The following is a 16,174-nucleotide window of genomic DNA, read 5'->3' as shown; positions in this document are numbered from 1 at the left end:
GACAAAAATCGGCCCGCCTGAAATTAAGTAGATTGAACTGATTCTGACTTATAAATACATTTTTTATCCTATCACACCCACAGCCATCATTTAAATTTACAATAACAGGAAAAAAACTTGAGCTACCCAACTCTTTGATGAAGTACGATCTTCTTTTGTGTGTGTGTGTGTGTGTGTGTGTGTGTGTGTGTGTGTGTGTGTGTGTGTGTGTGTGTGTGTATAGTCATGCTGAAATTAAATCAAATGATAAAACTGTAAATACAAAGTATCCCTCTATACCTTCTTTATGAATCACAAAAAATACATTTGGAAGACACTGATGATAAAATATGGTTTGTAGTTTTTTGCTTAAAATATTAACCAGAACTGCGTTTTACAAAAGAACTTACGACAAAGTCGTAATTTTTTTCAGTCTTTAATGAACAAAATCTATATCAAACCATTTATGTACAACTATTTTGATTTTCATTATTGTAATGTACATATATTACAATAAAACATGGATTAGTTTGTGATTAATAAACATTCATTAACTTGGTCGTAAGTTCTTTTGTAAAACGCAGCCCAGATCTTGATTTTTTTATATTCCCCATACTATATACTTTTCAAAACGTGACTAACATCGTCAAAGTCAACAAAAAAACTAATATTTATCGACACGCATAATTGTTTTTATTTTGCTCTGATTTGTTCTGTTGAGTCCTTTAGCATACACTTAATTGTAATTCACAAAAACTGCCATGACTTCTGCTGTACCAAGATCTAGAATCACAAAGAAGAAATGCGAGTTTAGCTCTACAAAACAAAAACAAACAAGTATTCGTTTTAAAGCAATGATCGGAATGTGATGTCATTGGTCAACTTCATGTTAATGTAATGCGAAAGCACTGCATGCAAATAAACATGATTGTGCTGTCTATAGTTTAAAATTTAAATTCTGCAGAAATATTTTTGTACAAGTTAACCACTCTGAGTTTAGTATATCCGGTAATCCTTTTTGGTACAAGTTAACTACAACGTATATCTGGTCAATCACTCACTTCCTGTCAGCCTTACTGACCAGTCCGGTCTCACTTTGTCTATCGTCTTCAATCTTGTTAGATGCGTGCCTCGAGCCACTAATTTTTTACCAATATTATTCACGACGGCAACGTTTTCCACACAAAATAAACTATGAAACCCGTGTGACTTTTGTTTGCGTTGTGCGTTGTGCAAGGTTAGCTATCTGCCTGCACCAGGCAGAATAGTAAAAAATTAGTGAATTCGTTTGGCATGTCTGCTGCGGATCGACGGATACGGAAACTCACACCCAAAGGCCTCGTCATGTTCAACGAGCAGTGTGAAAAATTGAAAAGTAAAACCGATGAAACATGGGCGGAAGTGGAGGATGCTCTTGTAACATCTGGAACATGCGCAAAGGACTTCCAAAAAATAAGAGAAGTAGAACGTTTAATTTCTGTGAAATTCAAAGATTTCTGTATCGCTAGTGAAGACTATAAGAAATATCTACTTTCTCAAAATACAGAGGAGACGGTCAACTTGTTAAATGAATTAGAAGTTTCAATGAACAAGTGTTTTTCAATTGTAAAAAGAACAAGTGATGAGTTGAAGGAAACCAAATTTGAACTCCTTGAAACACTAAGTCATGTGTCGTCTAATGTATCAAGTTTTCAAAGAGCTAAAGCGCAAGCTGAAAGAGCGAAACTAGAGCTGATCAAGAGAGAAGGTGAGCTTTTAAAACAAAAAACTGATATCGAAGCTAAAAATTAGTATCGTCAGACAGGAGAAAGAAATCATCTCAGCAGAAGCGGACTTCACAGAAGAAGAAAAGATTGATCTTCCAATCTACTCAAGGGAACAGATGACGAGTGCGTTTATCCTCAAACACGACCATATCCCATCAAATACCGAGGATGGCCACATTCAACAAAATCAACCATATTTTGAACAGAATCCACCAATCAGTGTTCAACATCCAGAGGCGGATGACCGACATCCGGGATATCTAAATGCAGTTAATCAAGGTTGTGTTCCTTCAATTCCAATTCATCAAATGCATCAATTGTGTGCGCCTTCTAATTCAGTGAATCCAGTTTGTTCTACCTCGATTTCAGTGCCTCAAGTTTGTGCTTCTCAAAATTCAGTGTCTCAAGTGAATGTCCTTTTAAATTCAGTGTCTCAAGTGAGTGTTCCTTCAAATTCAGTGCCTCAGATGCGTGTTCCAAATTCAGTTGATCAACGGAGTGCTCCATTGAATGCAGCTTCTCAAGTGTTCGTTCCCTCGAATTCAATGCGTCAAGTTTGTGTTACTACAAATTCATTGCCTCATGTAATTACCGTTCCAAATCTAGTACCACCACGGACCGACAACACTTCGACAATGGCCGACTTTTCAAAGTTTTTGCTACGCAAGGATTTTCTACTCACAAGATTCACCAACTTTGATGATCGTCCAGAAAATTTCAATTCTTGGAGTTCTTCATTCCGGAGTGTTATTCTAGAACTTGGTGTCACAGAGTTTGAGGAAATGGATCTACTTGTGAAATGGTTGGGTCCAGCGTCATCAAAGTTTGCACGCACACTGCGCTCTGCAAACACCCACAATCCTAGCCTAGGTGTAAAGCGTATTTGGGATAGACTGAACGATAAATATGGGAGACCTGAGATGGTGGAACATGCTCTAAAACAGAAACTACACTCGTTCCCAACCCTCACAAATAAAGATCATGCCAAATTGTATGATCTCGTGGACATTCTCACCGAAATTGAATCGGCGATGACTAATCCAAAATACGAAATTTGTCTGAGCTACTTCAATTCATCTACTGGAGTACTACCCATAGTTGCCAAACTACCCATATCTCTACAAGACAAGTGGACCTCTCAAGCAGCTGGATATAAAAAACGGAATGATGTAGCATTCCCTCCATTTTCCTTTTTTGTCGAGTTCATCCGTGAAATGTGTGAAATCCGTAACGATCCTGGACTTGTATGTCAACCGCCCACAAACACAAACATGGCATACAGCAAACCTAGACCTACTGGCACAGTCACTTCTCGTAAAGTTGAAATTGTATCATCAACTCCGTCAACACGTTGTCCCATACACAATGCTGGACATTCTTTGAACGAATGCCGTGGCTTCAAAAGAAAATCACTACGTGAGCGTCAAAACATTCTACGTGATAAGAAATTATGTTTCCGATGTTGTGCCTCACAAAGTCATGTATCCAAAAATTGTACAGCGGACATTAAATGTGATATTTGTGATAATCCTTATCATGTCACAGCGATGCACATTGATCGTCGTCCTTCAAACCCCGAATCCCCTACACCAGTCTCAACAGCGAAAACTGCCTTAAGCAATGGCGGGGAGTATGAAGAAGGAAAACATGGGAGTCGTTCTTGCGGGAAGATCGTTTTAGTGGACGTGTTTTGTCAATCAAATCCTGCGAAAGTTATCCGTGTTTATGCGACAATCGATGACCAGAGCAACCGGACGTTGGTGTCCCCTTATTTGATAGATCGACTCGGAGTTACAGGAGAATGTAAACCCTACACTCTTACGTCATGCTCCGGTGTAACGACAGTCGCTGGACGCCGTGTGAACGGATTATGTGTCAAAGCCTTGGATGGTACAACTGCATTCAACTTACCGGAAGTCATTGAATGTGATTCTATTCCTAGTGAGCATCTTGAAATACCTACTCCCAAAGTCGCTCAATCACAACCGCATCTACAATGTATTGCACCTTTCATACCACCCCTAGATCGCAATGTGAATGTTGAACTGCTCATAGGACGTGACTTACCCGATGTACATCATGTGCGCGACCAAATTACTGGCAGCCAAGGTCAACCCTTTGCTCAACGTCTTCCACTAGGATGGGTCGTCATTGGTGAAATTTGTATTGGTAAAGTTCATCCTCCAAAGGAAGTGAATGTAAACAAAACGCATATTCTTAATGACGGAAGGTGCACCACCTTTCCAGTGTGTCACAACAATATCAATGTCAAGGACAATGATGATGACATATTCATACGAACACCATTTGACAACAAGATTGGACCTTCTGTTGAGGACCGCAAGTTTGTGGCTCTTATGGACGCAGAGTTCCACAAAGACACTGATGGTTTTTGGTCCGCACCATTACCTTTCAAGGAGTCAAAACCAGTGATACCTAACAATTATTCACAGGCCTGGAAACGTGCTTTGATCCTCAACACAAGTTTAAAGAAAGATCATCACAAACGACAACACTTCTTAGCATTCATGTCAAAAGTCTTAGCTAGTGGGGCAGCAGAAGTTGCTCCTTCCGACATACCTGGGGAATGCTGGTATTTACCCCTTTTTGGGGTGTACAATTCGAAAAAACCGGATCAAATCCGAGGAGTATTCGACTCGTCGGCTGTGTTTCAAGACGTTTCATTGAACAGTGTGTTAATGTCTGGACCAGACTTAACAAACAACCTTGTTGGAATCCTCATGCGTTTCCGTGAAAATGCAATTGCTATCAGTGGTGACATTCAGCAAATGTTTTATGCATTTCGTGTTCATGAGGATCATCGTGATTACCTCAGATTCTTTTGGTACGAGGATAACAACTTTGAAAAACCTTTAATACAATACCGAATGAAAGCTCACGTTTTCGGTAACACACCATCTCCAGCTGTTGCCACCTATGGACTTCGTAAAGCATCATCTGTTGGTGACGATGATGTTCGTAAATTTGTTTACAACAACTTTTACGTCGATGATGGACTGACGTCGCTTGCTACAGAATCAGAAGCAATCAACCTGATGAGAAAAACACAAGCAACACTGAAAAACAACGGAAACATTCGTCTCCACAAAATCGCTTCAAACAGTGTGAATGTGATGAAATCATTTCCTATAGATGACCTAAGAAGCGATTTGAAGGAACTAAATCATTGTGCAGTCATATGCAACTTACCTGTACAACACAGTTTAGGAATGCAGTGGGACTTAAACTGTGATATGTTTGTGTTCAAAATCTCTAATGCTGAAAAACCTTACACCCGCAGAGGCCTTCTATCGACAATGAACAGTATCTTTGATCCAATGGGATTTATTTCTCCAGTCACTATTAGTGGAAAAATTCTACACCGTGAACTTGTATCTCCTGGATGTTACTGGGATGAACCACTTACAGAGGAACATTTGAGAAGATGGCGAATCTGGATTGATTCATTACAATCTGTTAATAACTTCAGAGTTCCCCGAATGATTGTAGCCACTTCCATTTCTTTGGCTCATCAAGTGGATGTTCATGTCTTTTCAGACGCGTCAGAACATGCGATAGCTGCGGTGGCATATCTTCAAGTGACAGATGAATTTGGAGAAACTTCTCTTGGATTTCTAATGGGAAAATCTAAACTGGCACCTCTGAAAGGTCACACAATACCGAGACTCCAACTGTGCGCAGCAGTTCTCGCCACAGAGTTAGGAGAAGCAGTTTGTGACTACTTGAAGATTCCTCAAGATCGATTTCATTACTATACTGACAGTAGAATCGTCTTGGGTTACATTTGTAACAAAACCCGTAGATTTTTTGTGTATGTTACAAACCGTGTGGAAAAAATTCACAAAGTCTCGTCTCCGTCTCAGTGGTCTTACGTCTCGACCTACAAAAATCCAGCTGATGTTGCAACAAGATATTCACATACAGCAATTACTACGTCTCTACAGCGCTGGATAACTGGACCTGAATGGTTGAAAAATTCTTCGGATTTGATCAAAACTGTCTATCCTCTCATCAATCCTGAAACTGACAAAGAAATCCGCCAAGATGTTATTTCTAGCAAAACTCAAATTACAACTGAGATCGTCTTTGACTCCCGTCGTTTTGCTAAGTTCTCAACCTGGAAAAATCTCGTTGTGGCCTTTAAGACTTTGAAACGTTTTGTCAGAGATAAATTTCAAGTGAGCAGTGAAAGTAAAGACGAACCAGATATCTACAGAGAAACCGAAATGTTCATCATTAAACAAATTCAACAGGAGTCGTACTGTAAGGAAATAGAAAACCTGAATAGTGGCCAACCAATTCCCAGAAACAGCAAAGTGTCACGACTTGACCCATTCCTTGATTCATTCGGAGTTCTGCGTGTTGGAGGGAGACTTAAACTAAGTCCTGAGTTATCTCTGGGAGAGAAGAATCCAATCCTCATTCCAAATCAAAACTACATAGCAAAACTTCTCGTACTCCACTTCCATGAAGTTATTCGTCATCAAGGACGCCATCTAACCGCCGGGGCCATCAGAGCAGCAGGATATTGGATAACGGGCTGTAAAAGACTTGTGTATTCCATTCTATCCAATTGTGTAAAGTGTCGTCGACTTCGTGGTAGCCTTGCTTCACAAAAGATGGCAGACCTACCTGAGGAACGACTTACCCCTTGTCCTCCATTTACCTACGTTGGTGTCGACTGTTTTGGACCTTGGGATGTTGTCACGCGTCGAACACGTGGTGGTTCTGCGAACTCTAAACGATGGGCCGTATTGTTTGCGTGTTTATCATGCCGTGGTGTCCACATAGAAGTAATTGAGGAGATGACTACTTCGTCATTCATCAACGCCTTACGTCGCTTTACATCTATTAGAGGAAAAGTGAAAGAGTTTTATTCAGACAGAGGGACAAATTTCATTGGTGGAACTCGTGAACTTGGAATAAACGCTGATTTTGTAGAAGACCCCTCGATAAAATCCTTCTTACAGTTGCAAGGAGCAGTTTGGAAATTTAACACTCCGTTCTCTTCTCACATGGGAGGCGCTTGGGAGCGCTTAATTGGTGTAATCAGACGAGTCATTGATTCAATCTTACTGGATTCTAAGCACACAAGAATTACCCATGAAGTCCTTAGCACGTTTATGGCTGAAGCGACAGCGATAGTCAACGCCCGTCCACTGGTACCTGTATCCACCGACCCTGAAGCACCTTGCGTTTTGTCTCCAGCTGTTTTACTTACTCAAAAAACCGTTGATTCAAACGAGGATTTTAAAAATCTCAGTGTCAGCGAAGTTTATAACATTCAGTGGAAATTTGTTCAGTCTCTAGCGGAGAAATTTTGGTGTCGTTGGAAAAATGAATACCTGCAGAGTCTACAAGTGCGACGAAAATGGAAAGACACTCGAGATAACATCCAAGTTGGTGATATCGTTCTTTTGAAGGACAGTGATGCACATTGCAACCATTGGCCGACAGGACTTGTTGAAAGAGTGTTTCCTAGCAAAGATGGACTTGTGCGCAAACTTGAAGTTCGTGTTATCAAAGATGGACAGTCGCGAAAATATGTGCGTCCAATTTCTGAAATTATATTTTTGTGTCATTCCATTTAATGCTTATTGTGTTGTGACAATTTACAAAAACAGTTTCATGAACAACTTTTTGTGAACAGAGTACGGTTTATGCATTTAAGTGATATTTTCATATCAGACGGGGAGTGTGCTGTCTATAGTTTAAAATTTAAATTCTGCAGAAATATTTTTGTACAAGTTAACCACTCTGAGTTTAGTATATCCGGTAATCCTTTTTGGTACAAGTTAACTACAACGTATATCTGGTCAATCACTCACTTCCTGTCAGCCTTACTGACCAGTCCGGTCTCACTTTGTCTATCGTCTTCAATCTGGTTAGATGCGTGCCTCGAGCCACTAAGTAAGTCTTTTTTATTGAAGTAATTGCTTAAATCTGTCAGTATTTAATTGTATTTTTGAAGTTTAGTTACAGATGACAATTTTATTATGCAGATAAAACATTCTCAAAAGTATGGCACGCCATTATGGTCTTTAAAGTAATTTACATATTTTTTCTATGTATGAAGTAAGGTTCTATATTTTCCTATTTAGTAATTTGTTATTTCTATTTGTTGTAGTTTTTTACCAATATTATTCACGACGGCAACGTTTTCCACACAAAATAAACTATGAAACCCGTGGGACTTTTGTTTGCGTTGTGCGTTGTGTAAGGTTAGCTATCTGCCTGCACCAGGCAGAATAATGATAAATAGGGAAAACATGTATTTCTGAAATTGCAATGAATGAATCAAATTTACTTCTGGTAGGAGAAGTGGATTTCTGTGATCTGAATCATTATGTAACTGTATCAATGTTTTAATCTCCTGGCAAACGCGTGAGAATAATGTTTTTTGTCGTAATCTAAATCTGTAATTAAAATTTTACATGAAGCTTTCCTGCATAGTAAACAAAGTAGTGCAAGGCGCAATGCGTGCGCAAATAGTTATTTACCGGATGTCTCATTGACCGAATCCGATCACAAAAAGAAAACAAACAAAAAATAAATGCGACTATTAAGACGTTTAAATGGTCTTTTGATGTAACATCATTGAAATTCAACTGATATAATGTATAATGTAACAAACATCAGACTTAAATTTTCTGTTTGCTTGTTCCACATAAATTGTATTTAAAAATTGCAACAGTAATTTAAGTAAAATATTAAAAAATATTACCCTACCTGTTGATCCACTTACAAAGGTTACGGTGTCATCTACCGCTGAATATAGGAAACTCGGTTTGTTGGGGACAATGTCCCAGGGGCAACACCCTGTTGCGGGCTCCCCAACTGCCAGCCATCCTTTCTCATCGAGGCAACCATTGGAGTGTTTGTTGACAATGAATGATCTTGAGCAGTTCCTACACAAAGAAAGATTGTACAGACATACAAATGCAGAAAAGTGATTCTTATCAGAATTGATTTGTTAGATAGTTCAGGATTGCATCGTAATAATTGGTTGTTTATTTTTGCTAGGGACAACGTAACACGTTTATCTGTACCAGAGGGTCCGATTTTTCATTGCGAGGTCCCATGGCCTCATCTCTCACCTGGGCAACAATAGCAAGATGTCTTGATTAAATCAATTTATGGTATCAAAACAAAATATCTCGACAACTTAGTAGAGCAGTTTATTTTTAAAAATCTATTAGAATTTTCATGCACATATTCTAATACTTATGTTAAAAATCAATTCCATTTTTGTCAGTTTTTGAGTAGGAGACTTTTCTCAATTTATTCCTATGTAAAATTATAAAATGTATGTAAACCTATATCGAAATTCAACAGAAGGGCAAAGAATACAAAACGAAATGTTTTTATTCGAAGCTTGTAAAGCTTAAATTATAGCGGATTTTAATTATAAACTTCTAAACAATTTACTTAGTAATAATCTGTTAATAAGCGGAATAAAGGGGTAAATAACAAATGTAAAATATGTAGAACCGAGATAGAAAATGCACAGCATCTAATTTTTGATTGTTTAAATGTAAAACATGTTTGGCATATGGCAAGCCAATGCTTTAATTTTACTATTGTTTGGAAAAATGTCATTGTTGGTTCTTTTGTTGATGACAACGAAACAACAAAGCTTTATAATATCTTCCTCTCATTTATTGCATTCAGAATTTACAAATATAAAATGTTCTGTAGAGTTGAACATTAGAAGAAACAATTCAATCGTTGAGAATGTCTATTAAAGAGAATACTTTATCATATTGTTCAGTTCTATCTGTTTTACATCAAATGAAAGAAAAAAAAACTCTTTCAAAATTTTTCATTTATGCTATGAGTATGTATTTTTGATTATAACTATTATGTATATATATATACGCCCACCCTCCGAGGGAGTCAGTCCCTGAGTTGTATACCAAGGGTTTCTAACATGGACACAGACTTTGACAGATGGAAGTGAAACCCTTTGATATGTGAGGGCCAAAAAAAATCACATGAATTATATTTCTTTGTATCTACGATGATGTACTGTAAATTATCAATGCATGGATTTTTTCATTTTTTTTCTTATAAACACATACATGTATAAATGTACGTATAGTGTACATGTAGCATCTTTATTTCATAAAAACTTGATATATATCGTATATGTAAATCTTTTTTTTTTCAACATGTGTTGATTTTTTTCTTTCTTTCTGATAAACACACATACATGTACAGTGTACATGTTACATTTTTATTTCATAAAAATTTGGTATTTATTGTTGATCTTTTTTTCACCATATGCTATGTTGTGTGGTGCGTTAATAATAACGAATTTTTTTTAATGGAATGGAGTAAGTGTTTTTGCATCGGTTGTATTATAAATACATTATCTAGTACTTTAAAAAAAATCATGGACTTTTAAAAACTCTTAAACACAGTTGTAGCTTTCATTATATTTCAGTTTTTTAACAATACTGAAAGATGCATTTATAATTTACCTTTGACTAAATGAGCATGACATGTTTCACTCATCAAATATGAAATAAGAAAGGGGGGAATGAACGCCTATAAATTTATTTAGTGAGCTATAAATTTCAAAACATCCGGTTCACACAAATTTTTTATTTTTGAGTGGAAGTGAAAAATGAAATGCTTCAAATTTCTAATACAAATACACGTTTGACTACATGTACGTCGTACATGTATATTTTCTGCATTATTTATTGCTCAATCTACAACAAAATATGAAACGTAAATCAAATTATTGAATACAAATAATCGAATGAAAACTATCGATTGTTTGCCTAAATATGTCGTTTTAACGTGTTTTTGTATATACGGCAATTGCAAATATAAATAATGTGTATCAAACATGATAAGAATTAAAGTTTTTATGCAAGAATTGATAATCACATATCAAACTCTCTATTTTAATTATTTCATATGAAGTTAATCAAATTTACATGAAAAATTGTACAATTTAACATTATGGTCAGGACCGATATTCTCAGCAGCAGAATTAGCAATCAGTTTAATTTTACGCCAAAAGTTACGACTACGTCCGGCTAGTCGTAGATTTTTGGCTTAACTTAGGTCGGGCACAAAGTTACCTTAGTCCAAATATCTGACACAAGTCCGGATTAACGCAAGGTGTAAGGGTACGCTGAAACGGGCCCCTGAGCTATACTTGATATGTGTTATTTACAAATTTGGAGATTGGAGGCAATATCCAGTGTTGCCTCTCTTATTCATCATACCAACTTTGCAATTAGAGGTCTCCCCTGCAAGTGCCATAAAATAAAATCAGGGGGTTATATTCCCTGAAGTCTCGGATAACCTTAAACGTTTTCATCCCACGTATTGCAGTCCTTTTTTAAAAGGCAACAACTTGTTAATCTTTTGTTAGGCTTATATTAGCAAAAGATTTGACCTACCCGTTTATGGAGAAAGAATTGTAGATGGTCGAGGGGGTCACATCGCTCCAGCTACTGTCCAGAATGCGTGAAGATCTGAACCAGTCACTGATATTCGAATCTTTCCCATCAAACGTTATGAACGCCACCTTAGATCCGTATTTGTACAACTCGAGAGTAACCTTAAAATAACCACCCAAAACTTGCGGCTTATTGACTTCTTCAAACATTTTAGTAATGCATATTGAAAGACTAATTAAAAGGCACATTACTTGCGTGTGTTCCATTCTATATCTAATGTTCACTATAAATTGAACAGTTATTACAATCTCGCCTTATATAATGAACAAAATATTTGTTTAGAAATAATTACGCAAAAATAACAATTTATAACATACATATAATTTATAGAATATGGCTGAAGTTTGTGTAAAATAAGAAATTATAACATACGTATAATTTACAGAATATGGCTGATGTTTGGGTAAAATAAGGATATTAAAATAAGGTAAATTTATGTTGCATAGATACTCTGACAAGAGAGATAACTCCCTTAAAAATGCTTTTGTGATTTTGTGACACTTTGGAACTTTTGGGGAGTTGATTTTAATCAACTCTCCTACGCAGGTACTCTGACAAACCGAAAGTGAAACAGTGTTTGGACCAAAGCACAAATCATCGCCGCTGACAAGAATAAGTTCTTGAGAATAATTGATAAATCCGAAATAATGTATGCTAAAGCATTGTTTTTCAAGGAAACATATTTATGAATACCTTGAAAATAGTCAGATTTCAAATGTTACGAATAATTTAGATTTTTTTGTAGTTGTATGTATTCTTACGCCAGAGTTCAATATAGTCTCCTTTAAGGGTGTTGTTTACTCAGGGTTTGAGTTCTCGAATTTGGATTGTTATAAAGTTCAATGTCATGAGTAAAATTTGTTCTAAACACAAAAAGTATCTGTGAAATGAATTATTATTGACATAACATTCGATATTTCTACTATATTATGGAATTATGCCAAAACAAAAATAGACTTTTAGCCAAATAGAGGAAATTCGGACTAAATTTTGCAGATTTTGTTTTCTGCTAAAACATTTTGGGAATTAAGGTAACTCCGTACCTATAAAATTATGGGTTCAAAGTTAAAAAAACTTAACTTTTTTTAACTTATTGGACTTGAATTTCATTAAAAAATAAATAAAATATATATGTATCCATACTATTTAAGATGTAAGGTAATAAAAACCAAAGGCTGAAATAAGCATCTGAAAATCATACTTTTTCTTGTTTAAAAATTAAATAAAAGTGGATGGATACTTGTTTATATATCTAAATTTTATTGCTTACTATGCAAGAAAACTAAAATTAATTTTAAAAAAAAGAAAAAATTGTTTACATTATAAAAATGATAGCATTTAGATATATCACTTAGAGAAAAATAGAAAAGAGTTATTTCCTTTTGTCATTATTGAATTATGTCGAATATAAGGATGAAAAACGCTTATAAAATATCTCCAAGTAAACACTGATTTGCGTTTTTGATGTGCACCTATAATAACTTAGAAATTACAAATCTACTTGCAAGAATTTTAATGAATTCATGGTTTATGTAAAATGTATGACGTCACAGGAGGTTGGAGTTACTTTAAGTACTCTAATATTAAAAGTTAAGATTTTATATTTGAGTCTATATAATTTTGCATATTTTCTGGTAGTTTTACCTCATTTATTCATTATAATAACCGTATGGCATGAATTTAAAAAATATTGAAATATGCTTAAAAACGAGAAAAGACACCATATCTCAAAATTTTGATCATTGACCTCATATAAATTATATGCCAACAGAATAAGATCAATATAAGTAGTTTAATACTATAAATGTTTTTGTATTATCATCATTCAATTTTTTGTAAAATTGGATAAAAAATGGATAGGAATTTGAAAAGTGATAGAGGAAATTCGGACTGGAATATTTATAAAAATTGTGAAGGAAAACTTAATGCTTTGTATGTATTTAGTGTCACTGCCTTTCATAGATTGTATTTCATTTTCAAAAGTGTTGAACAATTTGTATTATTTTCACAATTAAGAAAATCTCAATCATAGTGTAAAATTTTAAGTGATTTTCCTTTAATTTTTTTTTTATAATTTAACATCCGAGCGTTTGGTTGAACGAGACGAGAGTTCAATATTGCTTGGATCCATAAATTTTCCAGAAATATTTCTATCACTGATACATTATGATAGTTTGATTGAATTTATTCTATCTTTAAATTTACTTAACATGATTCATATGGGGTTTTATCAACATTCTTGCGTCGAAAAAGTCCGAAAATTCATATTATAATCAAAGTACTGAAGTACTGAAAGCCGGGCTCTTTTGGTGTGTCTTTATGCATATTGAGTAGTAAAGACTGAAAACATCTCTCTCTCTCTCTCTCTCTCTCTCTCTCTCTCTCTCTCTCTCTCTCTCTCTCTCTCCATATCAAGTGCATTTAGAAACCAACAAATACTATACTGTACATACAGAGTAGCTGCGAAAGACGCTGTATAATGCGTTGTATCATCTCTCTCTCTCTCTCTCTCTCTCTCTCTCTCTCTCTCTCTCTCTCTCTCTCTCTCTCTCTCTCTCATGCTTTTAATGTCGGCAAAGTCTCAGAGAGCGACCAAATTTTGTAAGCGGCTATAAACAATAATATGTCTGTCTAGAAGAAAAATATAAACAGTTGCTGTAGTTCATGAAAATTCATGCGCATTGTATGTGTCTAAAATGCATAGCCTTGTATTTAAAACACGTTATTAATAAGAAAACTAAAAAGATAGACAGTTCTTTTGAAATTAAAATAAAAACACATGCGGTGCAAACACTTTTGACAAAACGTGGCTCTTTGTGTAACTATTTGTTATAGCGGAAGCTTTTACTTTCACACTGTTTGGTTTTTTGTTTACTTTTGAAGTTGTGCTATTTATAGTAACATTGGCGATTTGCCTGCCTACAGTCAGGACTCTGCTTTCAGCAGAGCCCGGCTAAAAATGTGCGTAATTCAAATACAGATTAGAAACTACCTGTACTTGTCATGCAAAATAACATATTATTGATTTTAAAATAAATAACCATCGATAAAATCAACTCCTGTCAGTTCTTCGGTACTTTGATTAGAGAATTATTTTCAGACGTTTAAAAAGGTCCTCTTTAGAAAGTTTGGTTTAGCATTTTGAACATTACATACAATGCATATGATTCACTTGAAGACTGCAAAGTGTTGAGGCATAGTGCCGCCAGTTCGTAAAATACAGAATCATTTTCAAACAAGCATTTACAATTAAAAGTTCTTTCAATTTTTGTTGTCTTAGCGTGACAGGAAATTTGTGACTTTGCCTAAAATATTTCATTTCCGAAAATATAGCAAACATAAATTTTATCATTTAAGCAATATAATAACAGTCGTCATCATAATGAATACATAGTTACAAATATTATTCACTTCATATTCGACAATAAGAAAGTCTATATAACGAAAAGTAGTACATTACTTGAGAAATGGATAGACTTTCCCAGAGGTCCACCCGTGGATTCCGATAATGCGAAGAGCATGACGTGGTCTCCATGGATACACACGTGTCTTGAGCGGTCGGGGGAAGGGTATTTCCCAGCCAGGTGTCTTTGACACTTAGTTTAACTCCCGGGGTAGCCCGGAACATTAGCTCATTTCGGAGAACTGAAATGAAATCAAGAATGGTGGTCATTACATTGATAAATTTGTTAAGCCATTCTGTGGTTCTTGTGCCGTACCTCAACCAATGGCCTCCATGATTTTAGGTCTGCATTAAAATCTCAAAAATTGGCTTTCCATAAGTTAAATGAATGTTAAAGATACATTTAGAATAAGTGATGCTTGAATTTATGTGGCATTTTGAAAGAATCAATCTAATCATGATTATGTTGATGCTAGTCACAAGCGATAAAGATAATTACCGTTTGTTCTAACATACAACGTCCAAGTTCCGTTTTTATCGTACTCGCTTGGACCTAGAGTGTTTATTTCACAGATTTGGTCATCTCTGTGAATGTTGATGCTATAACAGTTTTGGTATTTCAAGCACCTCACACAACACTCGGAGAAATGACCACTAGACAAAATGAATGAAGTAACAGGGTTTCTGACGCGATACCCCGCGAATTTATCAAAAAGGCTTGCATTAATTGTCTCTTCCGCACTGTTCATGGGGGAAAAGACTGCGAAACAAAGACACGACACTGCAAAATGTATCAAGTTAATCATTATCCTGTTAGTAAGTATAACACTCTGTTAATTTGACTTAGACTATAAGTAATACACAGTGATAAGTGTCCTTCCTGTCTCAACAGCTCCAAGAGTTCTTCAGACTTCAGACGTACACCGGGGGTTTGTACTGTCTGTTCATTGATAAATATAAAGCTCTTGATACGTTTTTGTTCCTTGCAAATGAAAAACACTCCGTCAACGAAGTCATTGTTGGTTGTAATGCTCTGCAGAATGTGTTACTGAAATCAATGAGCCGGTCCTACATTATTTGTAATAAAAAAAATTGACATCATATTCTCAAGACATTTTCACAGCAACCCCTACTGCAAGTTTGTTGTTTTAAAATAGTATTAGAAAATATCTATATTATTTATACTTACTAGTAATTAATAATTGTAAACTTCAATTGAATAACAAACAGAAGTCGTACGCTTTACACAGGTTGGTCATTTATGAATTTTACGATGTTTGTATGTACTATCCAAAGGAAGCTATGTCTCTATTCTGATCCATTTCACAGACATTTGATACAAGCATTACATGTGAACCCTATAAAGTTAGCAACACAATTTCATTAGGATTTAAATTGTGTTCGCCATTCTTATTCAAACTGTGACAAAGAATTTTAATTCATTACTCAATGTTACAAATTGAGCTGAATACTTTCTTTAAGTTTATAATTCTAAACTGATATCGAATTGCCAAAGCTTGATATAT

At 35.6% G+C, this 16,174-nt stretch overlaps 2 protein-coding genes across 2 annotated transcripts; one reads left to right on the top strand and one right to left on the bottom strand.

Moving 5' to 3' along the window:
- Nucleotides 1–700: 700 nt before the first annotated feature.
- On the bottom strand, nt 701–15,747 carry LOC128169066 (uncharacterized). Its single transcript, XM_052835230.1, has 5 exons — nt 15,148–15,747; nt 14,706–14,890; nt 11,186–11,346; nt 8,496–8,674; nt 701–762 (listed from the first exon to the last, which is right to left on the bottom strand). Exons 1-5 carry the CDS (start codon nt 15,452–15,454, stop codon nt 716–718), a joined length of 879 nt encoding a protein of 292 aa, XP_052691190.1. The 5' UTR covers nt 15,455–15,747; the 3' UTR covers nt 701–715.
- LOC128169065 (uncharacterized) lies at nt 894–7,956 on the top strand. The gene is made up of 2 exons (XM_052835229.1): nt 894–7,676; nt 7,894–7,956. The coding sequence occupies exon 1, from the start codon at nt 1,862–1,864 to the stop codon at nt 7,355–7,357; it is 5,496 nt and encodes a 1,831-aa protein (XP_052691189.1). The 5' UTR covers nt 894–1,861; the 3' UTR covers nt 7,358–7,676; nt 7,894–7,956.
- Nucleotides 15,748–16,174: the final 427 nt, after the last annotated feature.

This window comes from Crassostrea angulata, unplaced genomic scaffold (genome assembly GCF_025612915.1).
Source record: "Crassostrea angulata isolate pt1a10 unplaced genomic scaffold, ASM2561291v2 HiC_scaffold_92, whole genome shotgun sequence".
NCBI lineage: Eukaryota > Metazoa > Mollusca > Bivalvia > Ostreida > Ostreidae > Magallana > Magallana angulata.
The sequence above is the reverse complement of the archived record's forward strand: the minus strand, read 5'-3'. Positions and strand labels throughout refer to the sequence as shown.

Excerpts from the sequence above, each read along its gene's own strand:
- LOC128169065 (XM_052835229.1), top strand. The coding sequence starts at position 1,862 with ATGACGAGTGCGTTTATCCTCAAACACGACCATATCCCATCAAATACC.
- LOC128169066 (XM_052835230.1), bottom strand. The coding sequence starts at position 15,454 with ATGATTAACTTGATACATTTTGCAGTGTCGTGTCTTTGTTTCGCAGTC. Across the intron at positions 11,347-14,705 it reads AAAGTCTATCCATTTCTCAA|GTTACTCTCGAGTTGTACAA; the intron begins GTAATGTACTAC and ends GGTTATTTTAAG. Across the intron at positions 8,675-11,185 it reads AATTCTTTCTCCATAAACGG|GAACTGCTCAAGATCATTCA; the intron begins GTAGGTCAAATC and ends TTCTTTGTGTAG.